This window comes from Melospiza georgiana, chromosome 15 (assembly GCF_028018845.1).
Source record: "Melospiza georgiana isolate bMelGeo1 chromosome 15, bMelGeo1.pri, whole genome shotgun sequence".
Classification (NCBI taxonomy): Eukaryota; Metazoa; Chordata; class Aves; order Passeriformes; family Passerellidae; genus Melospiza; species Melospiza georgiana.
This window is the reverse complement of record NC_080444.1, coordinates 15,921,870-15,941,421: the sequence shown is the minus strand read 5'-3', so window position 1 is coordinate 15,941,421 and position 19,552 is coordinate 15,921,870. Positions and strand designations below refer to the sequence as shown.

At 63.5% G+C, this 19,552-nt stretch overlaps 1 protein-coding gene across 4 annotated transcripts in view; it reads right to left on the bottom strand.

Annotated features, from left to right (window-relative positions):
* Positions 1–19,179, bottom strand: part of PCDH1 (protocadherin 1) — a 58,464-nt gene extending 39,285 nt beyond the window's left edge. For 2 of the 4 annotated variants that reach the window (XM_058035067.1, XM_058035070.1), the window contains exons 1-3: positions 17,975–18,329; positions 11,187–12,001; positions 7,468–9,660 (exon numbers count right to left, since the gene is read on the bottom strand). In XM_058035067.1, coding sequence (XP_057891050.1) covers positions 7,468–9,660; positions 11,187–12,001; positions 17,975–18,038 — 3,072 coding nt within the window. In that variant the 5' untranslated portion in view covers positions 18,039–18,329. Of the gene's footprint in view, positions 1–7,467; positions 9,661–11,186; positions 12,002–17,444; positions 17,508–17,974; positions 18,330–19,026 lie in introns of those variants that run through there. The other 2 variants (XM_058035068.1, XM_058035069.1) reach the window with 2 other exon arrangements.
* Positions 19,180–19,552: the final 373 nt, after the last annotated feature.

Sequence of the window (19,552 nt, the reverse complement as noted above, 5' to 3'; positions counted from 1 at the left end):
AAACCAGCTCCTGGCTCCAGACAAATTTCCAGCACATTAGCAAAGGTTTCTGAGCTCTCTGGGCAAGAGACTCCCCGATAGTCCCTAATAAACTGTGATCCAATGGAAATCCTTGGGAAAAAATCCCACCCAAGCTCCTCCAGGTGCTTACAGAGCCTGGAATCACACCACCTCAGAAGGTGTGAATGAGAACATCTGAAACATGAGTTTTGCCTACAACGGGGCTCAAGAGCTTCTGATGAACAAGCGGGGAGATGAATGGAGGAGTGTGAGGGGAACATCACACATGGCTCCAGCAGGACCCTTCCAGCAGGATCTCAGTGCAGAGAGATCCCCATCACACATGGCTCCAGCAGGACCCTTCCAGCAGGATCTCAGTGCAGAGAGATCCCCATCACACATGGCTCCAGCAGGATCTCAGTGCAGAGATCCCCATCACACATGGCTCCAGCAGGATCTCAGTGCAGAGCTGAGCCACGAGGAGCCCCCCCAGCAGCTGCTGCTGAGCACGGGGGAGCTGGCAGGATGTGAAAACCAGGCCATGTGGGAGCAAAATAGCTGCAGGCTCTCAGGTTGCTGGGGCCTTTCAAGATGTCTCCGAGGAGCTGAATCAGGGCAGGCTGCTCTGACAGCTCCCAGGGAGGGAGGTGGGACGGCTGCCCTCCCCAAAGGATGGCTCCAGCTTTGATGGAGCGTGCCAGGATCCCTGTGCCATGTGCAGACAGATCACAGGGGTGTTTTGCAAGGCAGGAGGAGCTCAGCAGGATGTTTACATCCCAGGAAAGGGGCATCTTCAGGGATCTCTGGGCAGGAGCCACAGGGCCTGGCTGTGAGTGCCACGAGGATGGAAATAATGAGGTGGTGGAGCTTTCGCTGCTCTCCTGGCAGGTCACAGCCCACGCTCCCACCACAAACCCACCCACGCTTCCCTGCCAGCAGCTCAAGGGCTGAGGCAGTAAACAGCTCCCACCACACCAGGCATTGATGCAAAACAACCAGGAATGTTTCTACAGGGATCTGGGGGAGTTGTTTTCTTTCTGGTCCTCTGCCTGACCTCCTCTTCCTCTTGAGAGGGTTGGGTTGGGAATCACACTTGGAAAAGAAGCCTTTGCTACAGGTAGGATGTGGAAACCAGGTACTCAGGGGTGAGAGACCTCCAGAAAAGTTCAGAATGTCAGAGAATAGGATCATGGAGTGGTCTGAGTTGGGAGGAACCTTAAAGCCCATCTCATTCCACCCCTGCCATGGCAGGGACACCTCCCACTGTCCCAGGTGCTCCCAGCCCCAGTGTCCAGCCTGGCCTTGGGCACTGCCAGGGATCCAGGGGCAGCCACAGCTGTGCCAGGGCCTGCCCACCCTCACAGGGAGGAATTCCCTCCCAATATCCCATCCAAATCTCTCCTCTTTTCATTTCAAAGAGTTCCCCTTGTCCTGTCACACTCTGCCTGTGTAAAATCTCTCTCCATCTATTTTGTAGCTCTCCTTGAAGTATAGAAAGGGTCAGGACAGAAGACAGTGAAGGACCTGTTGGGGGGAAGCTGAGTGGGGCTGAGCTGCAGGTCGAACTCCAGAGGTGGAGCCCAGGCTGAGCTTCACCCAGGCTGGGCTGGGGGATGCTGCAGCCACAGTCAGGGGTCACCAGAAAAGGGGCACCAGGATGCCAGGGGTGACCTCCTCACCCCTGCCCAACCCTCCTGTGCCCCAGCTGAGCTGTCTGTGCCTTCTGGGGTGCTGAAGGGTCAGGACAGTGCAGGAGGAGCCTCTTTTGGGATAATCTGCAGTGCCCATCTTGGTTTCTGCCGGGAGCAGGGCTGGGTTGTGCAATGGCAGCCCAGCCGTGCCCTGGGGATGGGCCGTGCCCAGGGCTCCTGGCAGGGCTCTCACAGCACAGGGATGTGTGGGCATGAGGGCGGAGGGCAGGAAGGTGATCTGGGCCTGGCACAGGGCTCAGCATTCCTAAGGATGTGCCAACCAGCGGGAGGTGTGCCAGGGCACCACAGGTGCTGAGTGCCCAACACCCACAAACCACCACGGGGCTCTTTGGGACCTGCCCTGGCACGGCCCCACATGGGGGATTCACTCTGGGGGTCCCAGCTGTCCCCCAGAGCACAAAACACCCCTTTGCTGCTGTCCCAGGGCTGCCCTCCCCAGCCCTGACACAATCCCAGCCACTCTGTGCCCTTTGCTCCAGGCACTCCTCAGCCCTTGTTCCCTCCACAACAACCTCCCTGGCCTGTCCTACATCCTGCACCCTCTCATTACTGCAACCTCCTTCCTTCCATCCCATCCCAGAACAGCCCAGAACAGCCCAGAACAGCCCAGCTCTGTCCTCACCTGGGAACACCCCACCCGCCACCCCCTCCAGCTTCTGTGCTTCACCCTCTGTGCTTCACCCCATCCACACCTCGGGGTCCTCTGTGGGCTGAGGGGCACCGAGAGCCTGGGGACACACAGGGACCACGGGGACACACACAGGGACCATAGGGACACACATGGACACGCAGGGACCATGGGGACACACAGGGACCACAGAGACACACATGGACACACAGGGACCACGGGAACACACAGAGACCATGGGGACACTCAGGGACCATGGGGTCAGTCAGGGATCATGGGGACACACAGGGACAGACAAGGGACACACAGGGACCATGGGAGAGACCCAGGGACACACAGAGACCATGGGGACACACAGGGACCATGGGGACAGTCAGGGATCATGGGGACACACAGGGACAGACAGGGGACACACAGAGACCACAGGGACACACAGGGGCCATGGGGACACACAGGGGCCATGGGGACACACAGAAACCATGGGGACACACGGAGACCACGGGGACACGCCCTGTCCCAGCCCCAGGTTGTGCTCCAGGTTCTGGTGCTGGCTGTTGCAGCCTGCAGGGCTGGGCCCCGCTCCAGGGAGCAGCACTGCAGCTGAGAGCCCGAGCGGGCAGAGCAGTGCTGGGAATATCAATCAGGGAGCCTTGGAGCAGGAGGCTGCACACACAGCCAGGGCTTTCATCCCCCAGGATCCACAGCTCAGCCAGCCAGGGGCTCAGCCCTGCGCTGGGAGGGCTCAGCATCCCTCTGTACTGCAGCCAGCACGGTCAGCAGAGACTGGGGCGAGCCAGGGAGAAGGGAGAGATCAGGAGAGAGGGTGGAGAGGAGCAGACGCAGCTGGGAAAGGAGCAGGAAGGTCTGGGGGGCAAAGGAGGAGTTCCCCAGGTCCAAGCTGGGAAAGGGCAATGCTGGCTCCAAGGGCATCAGGCAGGGGAGAGGCTGAGGCTGTGGGGAGGGAGAGGAAGAGGAGGGCAGGGCAAGAGGGGAACTGGGCAGTGCTGCCACCCAGCCCCAGGAGCACAGGCTGGGGGAGCCTTCAGGCGAGAAAGGACGAGGTCCCCAGTGCTGGAGGGGCCGGGGACTGCCAGGCAGGAGAGACCTGATATGTGTTGGGGACAATCAGTGCCACTGTGTCCTTGCGGACACTGCCTACAGAGCTGCCACCTGGCCTAGCCTGCCCACCCTGCTGTCCCCTGCTGCCACTGTGCCCACCCCACTGCCATCCTGCACACAGCACAGCCTGTGCACCCCCTGTGCCCCTTTCCCTGGGGCTGTGCACCCCCTGTGCCACCTCCTGCCACAGCCCAGGCTGCACAGTCCCCACTGCCACCTCCTTGGGGACAGGCCTTGTACCCTGCCCTGTGCCAGCTGCATCCCCTGCATCCCCTGCCCCTGACACACAGCCTGTGCCTGTGTCCCTGTCCCCCTTGTCACCGGGACCACGCTGGCCTCTGTGCCACCTGCACGGGGTGCTGGCAGTGACACCCCCTCTGTGCCACCTGCACAGGGTGCTGGCAGTGAGCATCCCCCTGTCACCTGCCCTGTGTGGGGGCACGGGCTGGGTACACCCCGCTGTCACCTCCCCCTGCAGCACAGCCTGCACACATCCACGCTGGCTCTGCCTGCACAGCCAGCCTGTACCAGGGGCTGCTCTTCTGTGGCTGAATCTCCTCATTCTGAGGTCCCAAATGCCCCACGGTGCTCTCACTCATCAACCCAAGTGCCCAGCACAGATGCACCAGGAGCCACCACCCCTTCCTGCCGGGCCCCTGGTGCCCTCAGCATCCTCAGCAATGCTCCAGCACAGTCACTGCCCACTCCCCACCCTGTCCTGTGCCCCCCCAGGTGCCCCAGCGATGCTCACAAGCTGCTGTGCTTTGACACAGCCACTCTTCCCAGCAGATCCAGGGAGCTGCAGCCCCTCAATGACACTTCCCTCATTCCACCTCAGCCAGGCAGAGCCAAATCTGACCCAGGCCCCGTGGATCGCAGCAGCAGGAGCTGATTCACGGTGTGGAGGAGCTGCTCCCAGCACAGCTTCTCTCTGGAACTGGGGGAAAGCAGGGCAGGTCCCCCATGAACCCTCAGCTCCATCTGCAGCTCCTTGCTGGATCAGCTCATTCCACGTGAACGGCCTTGAGAAAACCCACTGACCCAGGACAGTGGGAGACTTTCCCAGACATCTGCCAGCACCTAAACCTGCAATTTATGGAGACTCTGAGCTAAATTCTCAAACAAGACGATTTCATTTCTGTCCATTACAGCTACAATATTCTCTCCTCCCCTCCCGCAGAGAGTAATTAATGCTGCACCGTGCTCCGAGCCCGCGGGCAGGTGCAGGAACCTCTGCTGAGCTCGCTCAAGTTCACACCACTCCAGCTGCCTTCCCGGGTGCTGGGGGGCTGCGAGGACCTAGGGCCGATCTTGGGAAAGGATGGAGAATTTCCCCTCCCGGTAAAACAGGGATGGAGCCTGGGAGCCAGGCAGAAGAAAGAGCCGCTCCCCACGCCAGCGCCTGAGTTCTCAGCCCAGGTTCATCAAAGAGCTGCCGAGGACGAGGAAGGGAGGGAAACTTCTCTCAGAAAGTTCCCAAAGGGAAGCAGATAGCAGGGCTGAGCCAAGCCCCCAGACCGCCCGGCCCAGCCCTGCGGGGAGCACTTATTGAGGTGGTTGCTGGTGTCTCCTTTCCTCCTCTGCAGCCATCGCATCTCCCTGCGGGTCCCAGCCCTGCCTGCCCAGGAGGCCCAGACACTTCCTGGATGGTTCAAGATAAAACCTTATGCTGTTAGCAAAACAAACGAGGAGGCTGTGAGAGCCAAGGCTGGCACAGGGCTCAAACCACCGAAGCCAGAACCACTGGTTTCCCCGGCTGATCTAATCTCTCCCAGCGCCGGAGCTCCTCAGCCCCAGCAGCCTGGTGAGGCCACTGGAGGCCCTGGGGAAGAGGTGAACTGGTGTGACAGGAGCAGGGATGGGTGCCCCAGTTTGGAAGAAAAACCAGGAGAAACAGGAACGGGTGGCCAGGGAGGAGGGCCCTGAGATGGGGTGGTGGCATGGTGGGAGAGGGGTCTTGGACTGTTCCTGCCTACCAGGGTCCATCTTTTCTCCAAACAGCTGGAGACAAGACCCCAAGCAAGCCCCATGGCACTGGCATCACCCCCATCCATCCCGCCAGGAGATCCCATTCAGGGCAGAGCCCTCTGCGTGGGGAGCAGGACCACCCAGCTCCAGCAAGCCTTCCTGAGAGGATCTCTCCTTCCCATCCCCTCCCAGGGTGGGGGAGCACCGGGATGTGACACGCCAAGGCTCCATCTGCAACCGCGTGCGCCCTCATTGCAGCACTGCGGCGCGCGGAGCAGCACTGCCAGCCCGTGCCAGAGGGATTTGGGTCAGGCCAGCCAGGCACGGGGATCTGCTCCTCCATGCTCTGGCTGTGGGACACGGGTGTGGCTCAAGAGGATGTGGGGATCAACGAGGAGAAGCTTTGAGGGAGGATGTTGGTGTGAAACGAAATGGAAGCTGGGCTATGGCTCGGACTGCGCCCACATCCACACAGGTGTGTGTGTGCAGGTGTTGGGAACCCTGTCCTGGAGGGACATCTTCAGAGGGCCAGGTAGTGACTAGACGTGGGACATGTCAACCTGGGGATGAAGGGTCAGCACCATGAGGCCTCAGGACTGACCACACTGGGGTTTGGCGGAGGGTTTGTGGAGATGGTCAGCTCACATGAGCATCACTTCTGGCCTCCACAGGGCCTGAGTGCTCCAGTGGCCAAGGACATGGAAAATATGCCTGGGAAATTGCTGGGAGAGCCTTCTCAGGGGCAGCAGGGAAAATAAGGCACAACCGGTCAAAAATAGAAAACTTTATTGAAGTCAAATCCAACAGGGCAGCTGAGCTCAGCCCCACGGCAGGAGCCCAGCCTGCCGCTCACCGGGGTACAAAGAGGAGGGCAGGGGTCTCATGGGGCACAGGGGGTACAGCACGAGGGAGAGTGGGTGGTCCTCACCCGTGGGGCCCCAGGAAGAAGACAAAGCCACAGGCACTCGCTCCCCCTCTCCCTCCCTGGCTGGTTAAAGACAGAAGTGCCAAAGCAGAAATGTGGTGCGAGCTCCTAAGTGGCCAGACAGCCCGAGAAAGAGGGTCCTGCAAGCTCCACACTCAGCCCACGACCTCGTGGCTCAGCTCCAAGCTCCAGTGCACACCAGCGAGCAGCCAAGACCTGCCTCCACCCTTTCTGCACACAGAGACCCCCCCGGCAACACCAAGAGCAGTGACCCGACCGCAGCAGAGACCTCAGTGCCCCTGTCCCCCAGCCCCAGCACAGCCCCAGCCCTGCCACACGGATGGGTCATTCCTGTGCCACCAGGATCTGCAGACCCTCTCCTGCAGAGCCACAGCTCCAGGCTCGGTGCTCGTGCTATGGGAAGCCCGGATTTCACCGTGCTGGCTGTGGCAGAGGGCCCGAGCCTGGGGGAAGCCGGAGCCTGAGCCTGGGAAAAAGGCAGAGCTGTGCTCCTCCGCCCAGCCCCACCTGCCCAGGCAGCCACAGCTCCCTTTGAGGCGCCCTGGTGCAGGGATGGTGGCAGGCTCAGCCGCACCAGCAGAGCCAGGCAGTGAGGCCAGAGCCTTCCCAACTGCTCCCTGGAGCAGGGCAGGGCTGGAACCCGGCTGTGGCAGGAGCAGGACCAGTCCCTCCTCCCCATGAGCCAGCCCAAGCGGAGGGAGGGATGGGAGGGTGGGCATCACCCTCCTTGGTGCTGTTAGAGTGGTCCCCAAAGGGGACGCGGGCAGATGGCATTCCCTGCCCGGAGCCCCACATGCAGAGCCACACACATGCAGCGCCCTTCGCGTCACCGTCACCCAGGCAGCGCCACCAGGACCCAGCCCCGGGCGCTCGGACAAGGGCTCAGACAGTTTTGGCCTCCCCCACAGCATCCCCATCCCCTCCCTGCACCATGCCCAGGCTCTGTGGCTCGGCTCCGGGGTAGTCCAACGCCAGCCCCCTGGGCCACACATGCAGGGCTGGGGGCCAGTCCACGCTCACTCCCACACCTCTGTCCAGATGGCTCCCCGGTGCAGCGGGGGCGCCGCTGCCGGCCTCAGGATGAGCTCTCCTACCTGCTTGTTGGTGTATTTCTGGGGGTTGGTGCGGTAGCTGTAGTCCGAGTACTGCTCGGAGCCCGTCGAGTTGTTGTCCCCGGTGCCAACAAAGGTGTTGGTGGCCGGCAGGTCCTGCACCACTTGGTGCTTCTTGGAGGCGGAGGGTGACTGAGGCTGCAGCTGGATGGAGGGCAGCGGCGAGTTGGAGCGGTAGTGGCGGCCCAGGTCCGGGCTGCCTGGAGGGTAGTTCAGGGGCAGGTGGATCCGGGGGCTGTCGCTGACAGAGTCGTTCATGAGGTTGAACTTGAGTGATTTCTGCAGCCCCGTCTCCTCCTCATCCTCCGTGGGCTTGGGTGGCTTGGGAGACTTGCTCTTCTTCACCTTGTTCTTGCTCTTCCCGCCCTTGCTGGCCTGCTTGGGTGCGTACAGGTCCTTGGTCTCCTTCTTGCCCGCCTGGTAGCCGCTCTTGGCCTCGCGCTGCCGGCAGTAGCGCACCAGGACAACCAGCACGATGACCAGGGTGACAGCCACGATGCCGGCGATGACCCCGAAGAGGATGTTGCTCCGCTGCTTGCTGCGCTCGTACTCGGGGTCGCCGGCGATGTCGATGTCCAGCGGGGTGTCCAGGCTGTGCCCCACCAGCGTGTCCAGCAGCGTGCGGTTGGCCAGCGTCTCGTTGACGTAGAAGTGCACCAGGGCCGTGCCGTGCCGCGAGGGCTTGCCCTTGTCGTTGACGCGCACGACCAGGCGGTGCAGGCCGTGGTGCTTGCGCAGGATCTCCTTCTCCAGAGTGATGTCACCGCTCTGCGGGGAGATCTGGAAGAGCTCGAAGGGGTTTCCTCCTGTGATGCTGTAGATCAGCTCGGCGTTGATGCCCGAGTCGATGTCCTCCGCCTTGACCTTGCTCACCTGCTGGCCGGGGCTGGTGTGGGGCAGGATGTGCTTGTAGGTGGCGTTGGAGGGGGAAGTGATGAAGGGGGCATTGTCATTCTCATCCAAGACGTTGATGGTCACCCCCACGTAGGCAGACCTGGGGGGATCCCCACCGTCCACCGCCTTGAGTCGGAAGGTGTAGGTGCTCTGCTGCTCCCGGTCAAAAGAGATGCTGGAGAGGATGGTGCCAGTGCCATTTTGGATGACAAAATCCCCGTTGTCTTGCTCCACTGACAGCTGGATCCGGGCATTTTCTCCTTTGTCAGCATCGATGACCGTCACCATGCCCACGGGGCTGAGGGGCGGCATGTTCTCCATCACTGAGAAGTTGTAGCCGCTCAGCATGAACTTGGGGTCGTTGTCATTCCTGTCCATGACGTTGATGGCCACAGACGCTGTGCCCTGCTTGCTGGGGCTGCCCTTATCTTCTGCCACCACCAAGAACTCGTAGCGTTCCCGCTGCTCTCGGTCCAGCACCGCCTTCACCCGGATCTCCCCAGAGTCAGGGTCAATGGTGAAGGCGCCCTTGGAGGAGGGATCTGTCACCAGGGAATAAACCAGCTTGGCGTTGGAGCCGCTGTCAGCATCAGTGGCACTCACCTCCATGACCAGCTCGTCGGGCTCGTTGTTCTCAGGGAAGGCCACCTCAGTGAAGCTCTGGCTGAAGACAGGGGCGTTGTCATTGACGTCCATCACCTGCACCTTCAAGGAGTTGGTGCTGGAGAGGGGCGGGTTCCCCGAGTCCACGGCCACAATCTCAATCGTGTACTCCTTCACCGACTCGTAGTCCAGTGGCGTGGTGGTCTGCAGGAAGTATTTCTTCTTGCTGTCGCTCCCTGACTCACTGGCCTGGCGCAGCTGGAATGGGACGTCACCGGCCACCACACAGGTCACCACAGCATTTTCACCCTCATCTCGGTCGGACACCTGCACCAGAGCCACTGCTGTCTCTACTGGCACGTCCTCCGAGATGTTGGCCATGCCATCCTGGTGGGTGACCAACCCTATGCCCCGGATCTCTATGGAGGGTGCGTTGTCATTCATGTCCTTGATGGTGACCACCACCTGCGTGCGGGCGCTCTTGGGGTTGGCGCCCTTGTCCTTGGCCATGACGGAGAACTTGAGGGTGCCGATGTCCTCGCGGTCGATGGGGCCCTGCACGGTGATGAGCCCCGTGGCGCGGTCCAGGCGCAGCAGCCGCCGCACCATGTCCGAGGCCTGGTGGAAGGAGTAGTCGATCTCGGCGTTGGCGCCCTGGTCCGAATCGTTGGCTTTCACCTGGGGGACAGAGGGACAAGCGGTGAGCAGGACAAGGGCACGGCGGAGCGAGCCCCTCCGCAAACCACCGCAGCCTTCCCTGAGGACAGCCGGGGGGAAAAACCAGGATTTCCTCTTCTGGGGCCAAGGACTGTGGGGCAAAGAGCCTGGGACCGGCAGAGCAGCTGGGAGCCACCCTCGGGCACGGAGGCTCTGCCTCACTCTTCCGGAGAAACCGGCTGGACCGGTCGGCTGTGCTCCCCTCCCAGCCGGCTCCGGCACGCAGGGAATCCTCTGGAACCATGGAACCGTGCCGCTGAGACCCAGCCAGCAGCAGGGAGGGACTGCTCCAGCTGTGCCCCCGAGGAGGGGCTGGAGCAGCTGCCTGGCTCAGGTGAGGGCGAGGAGGGAGGCAACCCTGTGCAGAGCTGCAGCAGCTCCATCGCGGCACCTGGGGATGCAGGCACGCAGGGGCTGGGGCCGCCTGAGCCCCGCACAGCACCGTCCATCCCTGCCAGGAGCCCTGCATCCCCATAAACCTGCCTCTACGCCTATTATTTGCTTTCTAAAGAAGATGAGGTTTGTCTAACATTTGCCTCCCTAATCGGCTCTCTGAGCAGCCTCTTCTCTGCACCATTTGCTGCTCCGCCGTTATCTTGCTCAGCAGATTTGGATGGAGAACGAAAGTTGTTAAATGTAAATTCCACCTTTTACCTCCACTCACAAAACAGGCGGAAGTCATTTTCCCCCTGAAAGATAAAAGCTGAGCAATGGCAGCAGCGGCATCTCAGCCCATTCTCCTCCCGGCCATGCAGCTCCCTTATCTGCTTCCAACTCCCATTCTCTTAACAGTGAAAAATGAATTCTTAAAAAATTCACATCAGAATTAGCAGGCAGATGAGAGCTGGCCGCGCTCCGCTTATTAAGATGGCAGCTGCAGATAAACAGATGTCGACTACTATCATCTCAATGCCCCCTCCAAGCCAAATCCACCAAGATCCAGGCCCCTGGGCTCTCTGGGCCAGTTTGCAGTGCTGCCCAAGCCGAGGCAGGGCCCCCGCTCCCTGCAGACAGCAGGGCACCTCCGGAGCGTGGCCAGGCCCGTGCACGGGCAGCAGGGATGCTCCCTGTCCCCACCTACTGAGTTTCCATGGAGCAGCCAAGGGAATGCAACTTATGAAAGGCTTTATGTCTTGTCTGCGGGCAGCACTGAGACTGTGCTGGCCCCAAGCCAGGCTCCCGGTGGCCCTCAGGTCCCACCCTCCCAGCAACCCAGAACCCTGCTCCCTGCAGCTCTGCTGCTGCCCCTCAGCCGTGTCCTGCAGCCCCACTCCAGCTGTGCCTTCCTGTGCATCCTCTCCAACCTCCCTTGAGCGGATGTGATATCCCAGGGACCTGCCTGCCCACTGGCCCTGGGTGACACTGTGAGCTCCTCCATCCAACCCTCCCTCCTCCCTGCAGGAACCACAGCCGTGTCAGTGCTCCTGGGTTGTCCCTGCAGCCAGGCAGGGGGGGATACAGTGAGGAGAAGAGTCCCGTGCACTCACCTGAAGGACGGAGTGCCCCACAGGGCTGTTTTCAGAGAGCTCTGCCTCGTACAGGGCCTTCTCAAACTTGGGTGCGTTGTCGTTCATGTCCAGGATGGTGATGCGGAGCAGGGCACTGCTCGCCCGAGGGGGGTTCCCCCCATCCTGCACCTTGATGGTCAGATCGTAGGAGTCCCACTGCTCCCGGTCCAGGTTCCCCATGACGATCAGCTGGGGCTGCTTCTCATCCTGGTCCTCGGCCACCTGCAGCCCAAAGAGCTCCTGCGCCTCCGGACCAGCCATCAGCTCGTAGGAGGCAACGCCGTTGGGGCCCGAGTCCCGGTCCATGGCCAGTGGGATGGGGAAGAGCGTCCCGACGTTGGTGTTCTCGGGGATGGAAAGGGTGAGGACGGGCGAGGCGAAGTTGGGGGTGTTGTCATTGATATCGAGCACCTCGATCTGCCCCTCGAGCAGGCGCGGGCTGCTGTTGGCGTTCAGGTTGGTGATGGACACCTCGAACTCCAGGAAGCAGGGCTCTCCGGGCAGGAGGTGCTGGCACTCCCGCAGGCTCTCCCGGTCGATGGAGGTCTCTGTGGTGTAGATGTCCCCAGTCTTGCCATCCACACGCAGGTACGGGGCCCCCACTTCCAGCTTGTAGAGGTGCCCCATGTCCGGTAAGCCGTAGTCAGAGGCCAGGCTCCCTATGAGGGTGTTGGGGGGCTGTTCCTCCTGCACTTTGTAGACCGCACGTGTCCCCGAGGCCAGGGCAGGGAGCTGGCACAGGAGCCACAGGCCCAGGCAGGACGCCAGCGGGTTCATCCTGCGCTGCAGGGGAGCTGGAGGAGACACAGACACCGGAGGTTAGCGACCAGCCCCCTTCCCTGGCTCACCCCTGCGCCACGCGGGGCCGCACACGGTCCTGGCACGGCTCCCCAAGCCTCCAGTGCCCTGAAGGACCCGTCCCAGCTTGCAACGTTCCTGCAACGCCCTGCTGGAGTGAGTAACCCTGTCATTGAAACCTCAGCCCTGCCACTTGCAGGAAGCCACTCCTGCCACTGTCCACCCTCTTCGTCACCACACCAACTGTAATTAGACCCAACGAGGCACACTAACAGGGTGGACTACAGGCAGCCTGCTGCCAACAACCCGATGGGAGCCGGCCAGACTCTGAGACAGCTTCTCACCACCCAAACACAGGAGCATTGTGTGCCACCAGTGCAGGGGCACTGCCTGCCATGCACAGCAGGGACACGCGGGCACTGCACGCAGCTGCCAGCACTGCAGAAACGGGAGCACCAAACGGGGAATTCTGCCTGCTCTGCAGGGATGTGGGGCTGACACCGTCCAGCACTGCAGGGATGTGGGGCTGACACCCATTTGGCACTGCAGGGATGTGGGGCTGACACCGTCCGGCACTGCAGGGATGTGGGGCTGACACCCATTCAGAACTGCAGGGATGTGGGGCTGACCCCCTTTCAGAACTGCAGGGATGTGGGGCTGACACCGTCCGGCACTGCAGGGATGTGGGGCTGACCCCCTTTCAGAACTGCAGGGATGTGGGGCTGACACCCATCCAGCACTGCAGGGATGTGGGGCTGACATCCACACGGTACTGCAGGACCATGGGACATCGAAGGGATACAGGACTGACACCCACCCAGCACTGCAGGGACACGGGGCACTGCCAGCATACAGCTCCCTGCCATCCATCACTGCCTGCACTGCAGGAACAGCAGCAGCCATCACTTTGGGGACACGGGACACTGCAGGAGTGCAGGACTGCCGCACATCCAGCACTGCAGGAACATGAGGCGCTCCAGGGATGCTGCCTGTCCAGCACTGCAGGGCTGCAGGGCACTGCAGGGCCATGGGGTGATGATGCAGGGCTGCCACCCCTCCAGCACTGCAGGGCACCTCTGTGGCAGGAACAGAGCAGCGCTGCCCTCGCTGCACTGCCAGCACAGTGGCACTGCCAGCCTCGCACTGCCAGGTACAGAGGCACCACCCACCCGGCACTGCAGGGATGCAGGGCCCTGAGCCCCATCCCTCCTGCACGGCCTGTGGAGCACTGCCACCCCCGGTGTCCCGGCAGTCAGAGGGACACGGGGTCCCTGCCCAGGCTGCGCTGCAGCGCAGGAGTCCCCGGGCAGCCCCCGGCAGTGCCCAGCCCTGGCTCACTGCAACGGCAGCACAGCATCCCCCTCGCTGCACAGTCACTAGGCAACCCCACACCCTGCGCCAGCAGCTCCTGTTCCCTTCCTCACTGCAGACACACTGTTCCTTCCTTCCCTCCCACTCCAGTCTGGGACATGGCACGCACTGGATGCCCACCCGTGACAGTGCCCACCCCACTGCTGCAGCACAGTGCAGGGAGTGCTGCCCCCCTGCATTGCAGAGACACCCCTGCACTGCTGCACCCCTGCACCACTGCCCCCACCACGGGTACCTCTTCTCCGTGCCCACACACTGCCCAGGCCATGCCAGCCCCTCAGGCTGTCCCTTCCTGTGCCAAGCCACGTGCCCTGCCGCCAAGCCCCTGTCTGGTGCTGTGCTTGGCCACCAGCTTTCCTGTTCCATTCTGGGAACACATTTTCCACCTCCAGGGTCCAGGAGCTTCTGCTGAGCTGTGAGCATAAAGTGGTTCAACACAGCTCACTGGCACCCAAAAACCCAGGGACTGGGTGCCCTAAAATGAATAGCCACAAACATCTGGCAAGGCCCCACAGCATCACCCAGCTCTCGCCGCTCCCATCACTCCCTCTCTCCACACTCTGCACCCAAGGACAAGTGAATGCTCCATGGGCAAGCGCTCCATCACCATCACCATCCCCCTCCGTGGTGCCACATTGCAAGTGCCCAGTTCCTGGTTAGCCTAGCATGGCACGGATTATCAGCAAGCGGAACATGCTGCACTGTTCTCCTTGGTACTTCCCAAGCCAACAGCTCCCGGTCCCTCCACCCCTCTGCTTCCCCATGGACATGGAGACAGGGGTGAGATGAGCTCTGCCTCTGCAGTGGAAATACATCTCCGTGCCTGGAGAGGAGCCTGTGGCCCTGGAGCCAAGCTTGCCTCTGCTGCCTTGTCCTGCCCCTTCCTTTGTGCAGAGCAGAGCCATCCCCAGCTGGCTGAGGCCGTGTAGAGCTGCCCCAACCAGCAAGGGATGTGTGACTCCAGGAGGAAGGGATGAGGAAAGAGAGCAGGACATCTTCCATCCCTGGAGCGGGCTGAGGATAGAGGAGGTCAGGAGCCAGGCAGAAACACACAGATTTTTGCATTAGCACAGGCAGTCTGTGCACACACGTGTGTGTGTCCGTGCTGAGTGTGCACTGTGAGCATTCCAGAGCGTGCCCCTGCCTGGAGCACGGCCCTGTGTCCGTAGCTAAAGGCACGCTGTCCCACCTGTGCCCTGGCAGGGTGTGCAGCTGTGTCCCACGGGGCAAGGAGCACATCCCTGCCCGCTCCGGGCCCGTGCCCCGGGTGTGAGCTCGCGCTCCTGCACGTGTGCGCGCCCCACACAGCGCGTGTGCCCGCGTGTGCCCGCGTGTGCGCATGCCCCAGTGCATGTGTGTGATGTCACCCGTGCGGGGGCACCGGCACCTGGGTCACGCTCGTGTCTGCCACCCCCCGGGTGTGCTCACACCAGACCCCCTCACCCAGCTGCCTCCATGGGGTGAACCTGCCCCGAGATCCACCAGGTCTGTGCTCCTGTGAGTGAGGACAGGGAACATGGGCAGCTCCAGCTGTTGGGAAAGGGCTCCTGGAGGATGCCCGGGCTGGGAGAGGCACCGTGCCCGCCGCTGGGCTGTTTGCACTGGGCTGGGCCTGGTGCTGGTGACGTAGCCACATCCTGACTAAGCCCTGGTGCGAGGTGAAAGATCGCCGGGAAAGGGGAAAGTCTCAAGGCAATGCTGGTGCCTCACACGGCTGAGGGAGCTGGGAGGGAGGGCCCAGCAGCTGGAAATGCCAGGAGCCCTGTGCCAGCCTGGAGGAGGAAGGGTGTCACCCAAAGGTGCCCAGCACCCAGGATTTCTGCTCCAAAACCAGGGCTGGACTCTGAGCCCCAGCCCCATTCCTGCAGGTGAAGGGAGGCACTCTGCAGAGCAGAGGGCCTGAGAGCCTGAGGGGCGCTGCTGGAAGGCACGAGGGGCCCTGGACCGGGCAGGATAAGGAATCAGCAGGGTCAGGAATCCTGCTCGGCACCCAGGGGTGTGAATGACACGGTGAAGACGTGAGAGCCCAGAGCTGGGCGTGAGGAGGAGGAGGAGTAGGAGGAAGCCTCCACAAGCACGTCTGTGCAGGAGACACAGGCTTCCCAGGGGCCAGTCCAAGGCACCAGGCTATTTTCCCATGGGATCTAAGGACCATCCCACACTTTCTTCTCTGGTGCCAGGCACCTTTTTCCAACCTGCTGGCAAAGCACAGAGCACTTAAAAATAAAAGCCCCTCCCAAAACAACTATTCCTCCGCACACACAATTCTCCCTACGGGGAGTGTGTGAGAGAGACTGAACCACATGAGAGAGGCGTTAGTCACGCTGCTTAATGCATGACTGGGAAGCTCTCGGAGGACAGTGGCATGCAAAATCCGACAGAATTCAGCCATCCCCACCAAAAAAAAACAAGCCTTAATGAGAGAGAGGTTATAAAGCGCCGCGAATTTAAGCAACTGCTTGAACAAGCCTGCGCTCCCTGCGATTCCCACAGCCTGCTGGCCCCGTTCCACGGGAGGCAGCGCCGCTTCGGCAATGGGCACCAAAGTCCAGCCTCTCCTCGCTCCCAGCCGCTGATTGCGTGGCTCGGAGCCACGGCTCACAAGTCTGTCCAAAGCCTGCACTGAGCACACAAGTGCTAATCCCCCCTCCACGCTCCCCCCAGCCCGGCTCCGACACCCGGAGCTGGAGCGAGCAGCAAACAGCTCATCGCAGCTCCACGCGGAGCTCCGGGACCGTGCGAGCCGAGAACGCGGCCGCGGATGGTCAGTCCTGCGCCGAAGGCACGGCTGGGCTGAATCCTGGGTATTCCGTAGCACGTCCCCGGGTTTGCTCCAGCTCCGGCCGCCACTGCGGCTGCTCGGCGATTCTGCAGGCTGGGCCCGAGCGCCGGGAGCCGGAGCACCCCGCGAGCAGGAACCCCGCTGGCCTGGCAACAGCGTCACCCCAAAACCATCCCTGAGGAGCTGGGCGGCGATGAAAAGCCGGCAAAGCCCAGGGCCCTCCCTCCTCTTGCTGCCTTCTCCACATCCCTTCCAAGTCTGGCAGCCGGCGAGGCAGAGACCTGTCAGAGCCTCCCTGGAGCGGCACCCTCATCCTCCAGCCGTGGGTTCCCCACAGCCACTCCGGGCTCTGTCCCCTCCCGCCACCATCCCACCCTCCCCCCCGGCTGGAGAGCGGCCCTGGGGCGAGACAGAAATGTCGCGGGCCTGGAACAGCCCGGCAGGGCCGCTGGGAGCCGGGCACAGCGGGAGCGGCTCCGCTCGGGGGATGCAGCCGAGAGGGTCGGGGGGACCTTGGGGAAGGGGCACAGGGTCCCCCCGGCCTCGCAGCGCTCCGCGGAGCCGCTGGTGCCGCTGCGGGGCCGGGAGGGAGGATGGAGGCCGGGTGCGCTGCCGGCCCCGCGGCCGAGGCTCCCCCGCTCCCCGCGGCGCTGCCCGGGCTGGGGCTCCGGCTGCGGGCACGGAGCGAGCGGAGCCCCCGCTCCCCCAGGCGGCTCCGGCAGCCCCGAGCACACGCACAGAGGCACGCACGGACACACGGACACACGCACGGACACACGCACGCAGACACCCGTGACAAAACCACGGGAGCCGCTCTGCCGGCACCGGCTCCGCGCTCAGCCCCGCGTACCGGGAAACAGGGATCCTCCGCGGCGCGGGCAAACACAGCCCGCTGACACACTCGGAGCCCGCTGACACACTCGGAGCCCGCTGACACACTCGGAGCCGGCTGACACACTCAGAGCTGGCTCACACTCAGAGCCCGCTGACACACTCGAAACCCACTGGCACACTCGGAGCCCCCTGACACACTCGGAGATCGCTAACACACTCAGAGCCCTCTGACACACTCGGAGCCTGCTGACACACTCGAAACCCGCTAACACGGTCGGAGCCGGCTGACACACTCGGAGCTGGCTGACACACTCGGAGCCCGCTGACACACTCACCGCACGCACACCCGTCACACACACACAGCTACGCACACAGACACACGCACCCCACTCGCGTCCCCGCACCCCGGTGTCACACGCACCCCACGCGGACACCCCGACACCCCTCCTCACCCCGGAGCCCCTCGCTCGCCGCCGCTCCGGCTCCCGCACAGCCCCGCTCCCAGCCGGCTCCCGGCTCACCCGCAACTTGTGCGGCTCCCACGCAGCCGCGCACCCCGCGGGCGCACACACCCAGGGCTGGACGAGGGGCACACACCCAGGGCCACCCCCACGCGGAAAAACAAACACCCCGAAACACGCGCGCACCGCCCTCCACAGCCGCCCTCCCGCACCCCCCGCCCGCCCTGCGCTGTGCGGGGCTGGCCGCGCTCCGCTCCGCGCCGCACAACAAGTGGCAGAGCCGGGCGGGACCGGAGAGGAGCGGGAGCCGCCCCGCTGAGCGCGGAGCCCCGCGCAGCCCGGCGCGGAGCGGAGCGGAGGGATGCGGGATGCTCGGGAGCGGGATGCTCGCCAGCGCCGCTCCCGCCGCCGCCCGGCCCCGCGCTCCCGCACAGCGCCGAGCTCCGGCGCGGGGCATCCCGCACCCCCCCGCGGCTGTGCCTGGCTGCGGGCGGGGGTCCCGGCCCCTCCGCAGCTCTTACTTGGATGGTGCCGGCGCTGCGCTCCGTGCCGAGCCCCTGCGCGCTGGTCCCGCGGCGTCTCCATCGCCTCCTTCCCGCCGGGACCGCGCTCCCCCCACCCCCCCGGCTCCTCTCGAGCGTTATCCACGGATGAAATCAAACGGAAAAAAAATACTGGGGAAAAAAAAAAAAGGAAAAAAAAAAAGAAAAAAAGAAAAAAAATGGGGAGGGGGGGCAAAAAAAATATATAAATGTCCCGTGGGAACCGCCCCCCTCCCCGGGCCGGGGCTGCGGCTCCTCCGGCGGAGCGGCGGCTCAGGCTGGAGGCAGCCCCGGTGGGCAGCTCGGTCCGTGCCCGCCTCCGTCCCTCGGTGTGTGTGAGGATGTGCAGGGGAAGCGCAGCGCAGGCACGGCCCCTTCCCCCCCCCGCCCGCCGCTGCCTCCGCCTCTCGCCGCCGCCACCACGGGGAGGTGGAGCTCCGGCTCCTTATCAGATCCCGAGCCCGGCCGGGCTGCCGGGACCAGCGGGCAGCGGCTGCCGGGCAGAGCCGCCCGGCCCGGGGCTGCCGGCACCGCGCCCAGCGCCGTGCCCAGGGAGAGCGGGGCTCCCCGCGGTCCCCCGGATCCCCTCACCCCGAGGACCCCTCCGCTCCGCGCCCCCACACGTGCGGCTCGGGTCTCCCTCCTCACTCCCCTCTCGGTGCTCTTAATAATTAATTCGCTCGTTTATTCTTCCAGCCGGCGCGCTTCACAGCCCCACAACCCCGTGCACAGGGCCAGGGACCGGGCCAGCGCAGCCGGGAGGGTCCCTCCGTGTGGCACCGAGCTCGGCGGGGGCTGTGCCCACCCTCCCCGGCCCCCCAGCCCAGCAGGGCTGCGGGCAGGCTGCAGAGCCGCCCTGCCGGCTGCGGGGCCGGGGCTGGAGCCGGCACACCTCGGTGAATCACGGCTTTATTTATCGCGGGGTGCCGGGGCGCAGCCGGCACGGAGCACCTGCGGCTCCCAAAGCACCGCGAGCTCCCAGCGCCCCTGCGATGCTTTCACAAGCGGCTCTCCCTCGGCTGGCTCCTCACCCGGCACCTCGGCTGGCCCAGCCAGGTCCCCGGGGCCTGGGGACAGCGCGTTCCATCCAGGGCTGCCCCTTCCCGTGCTGCCTCCGCCGCCTCCGCGCTCCGTGCCGGGGGCTGCAGCTGCAGCCCGACCCTGCCAGAACCCTCAGCACCCTCCGAGGGTCTCGCAGCCCGTGGCGCTGCCCCTCACCCGCTTTCCGGGCCGGCTGCGGCGCGGATTTCTCGCCAGGATGCTGGAAAGTCCTTCCCGCTCCGCCGCAGCGAGGATGGGAGCGCGTCTCCCCGCTGAGCTACGCCAACCTGTTGCGCAGCGCCCTTCGCTGCACACATGCTCAGCTCGGCTGCATGACTGCACCATCTAGAGGCTGCGCCTGCCTGCTCGGAGCAGCCCGGCTCTATCGCACCCCCTAAATCGCCCCGTTTTCCCCCCAAAGTTGCCGTGCTTTTCTCCCAAATCTCCCCGCTTTTCCCCGGCAACAAGCGGGTTCAGGCCGTGGCAGGGCTGCATCCCGCTGGGCAGGAAAAGGGG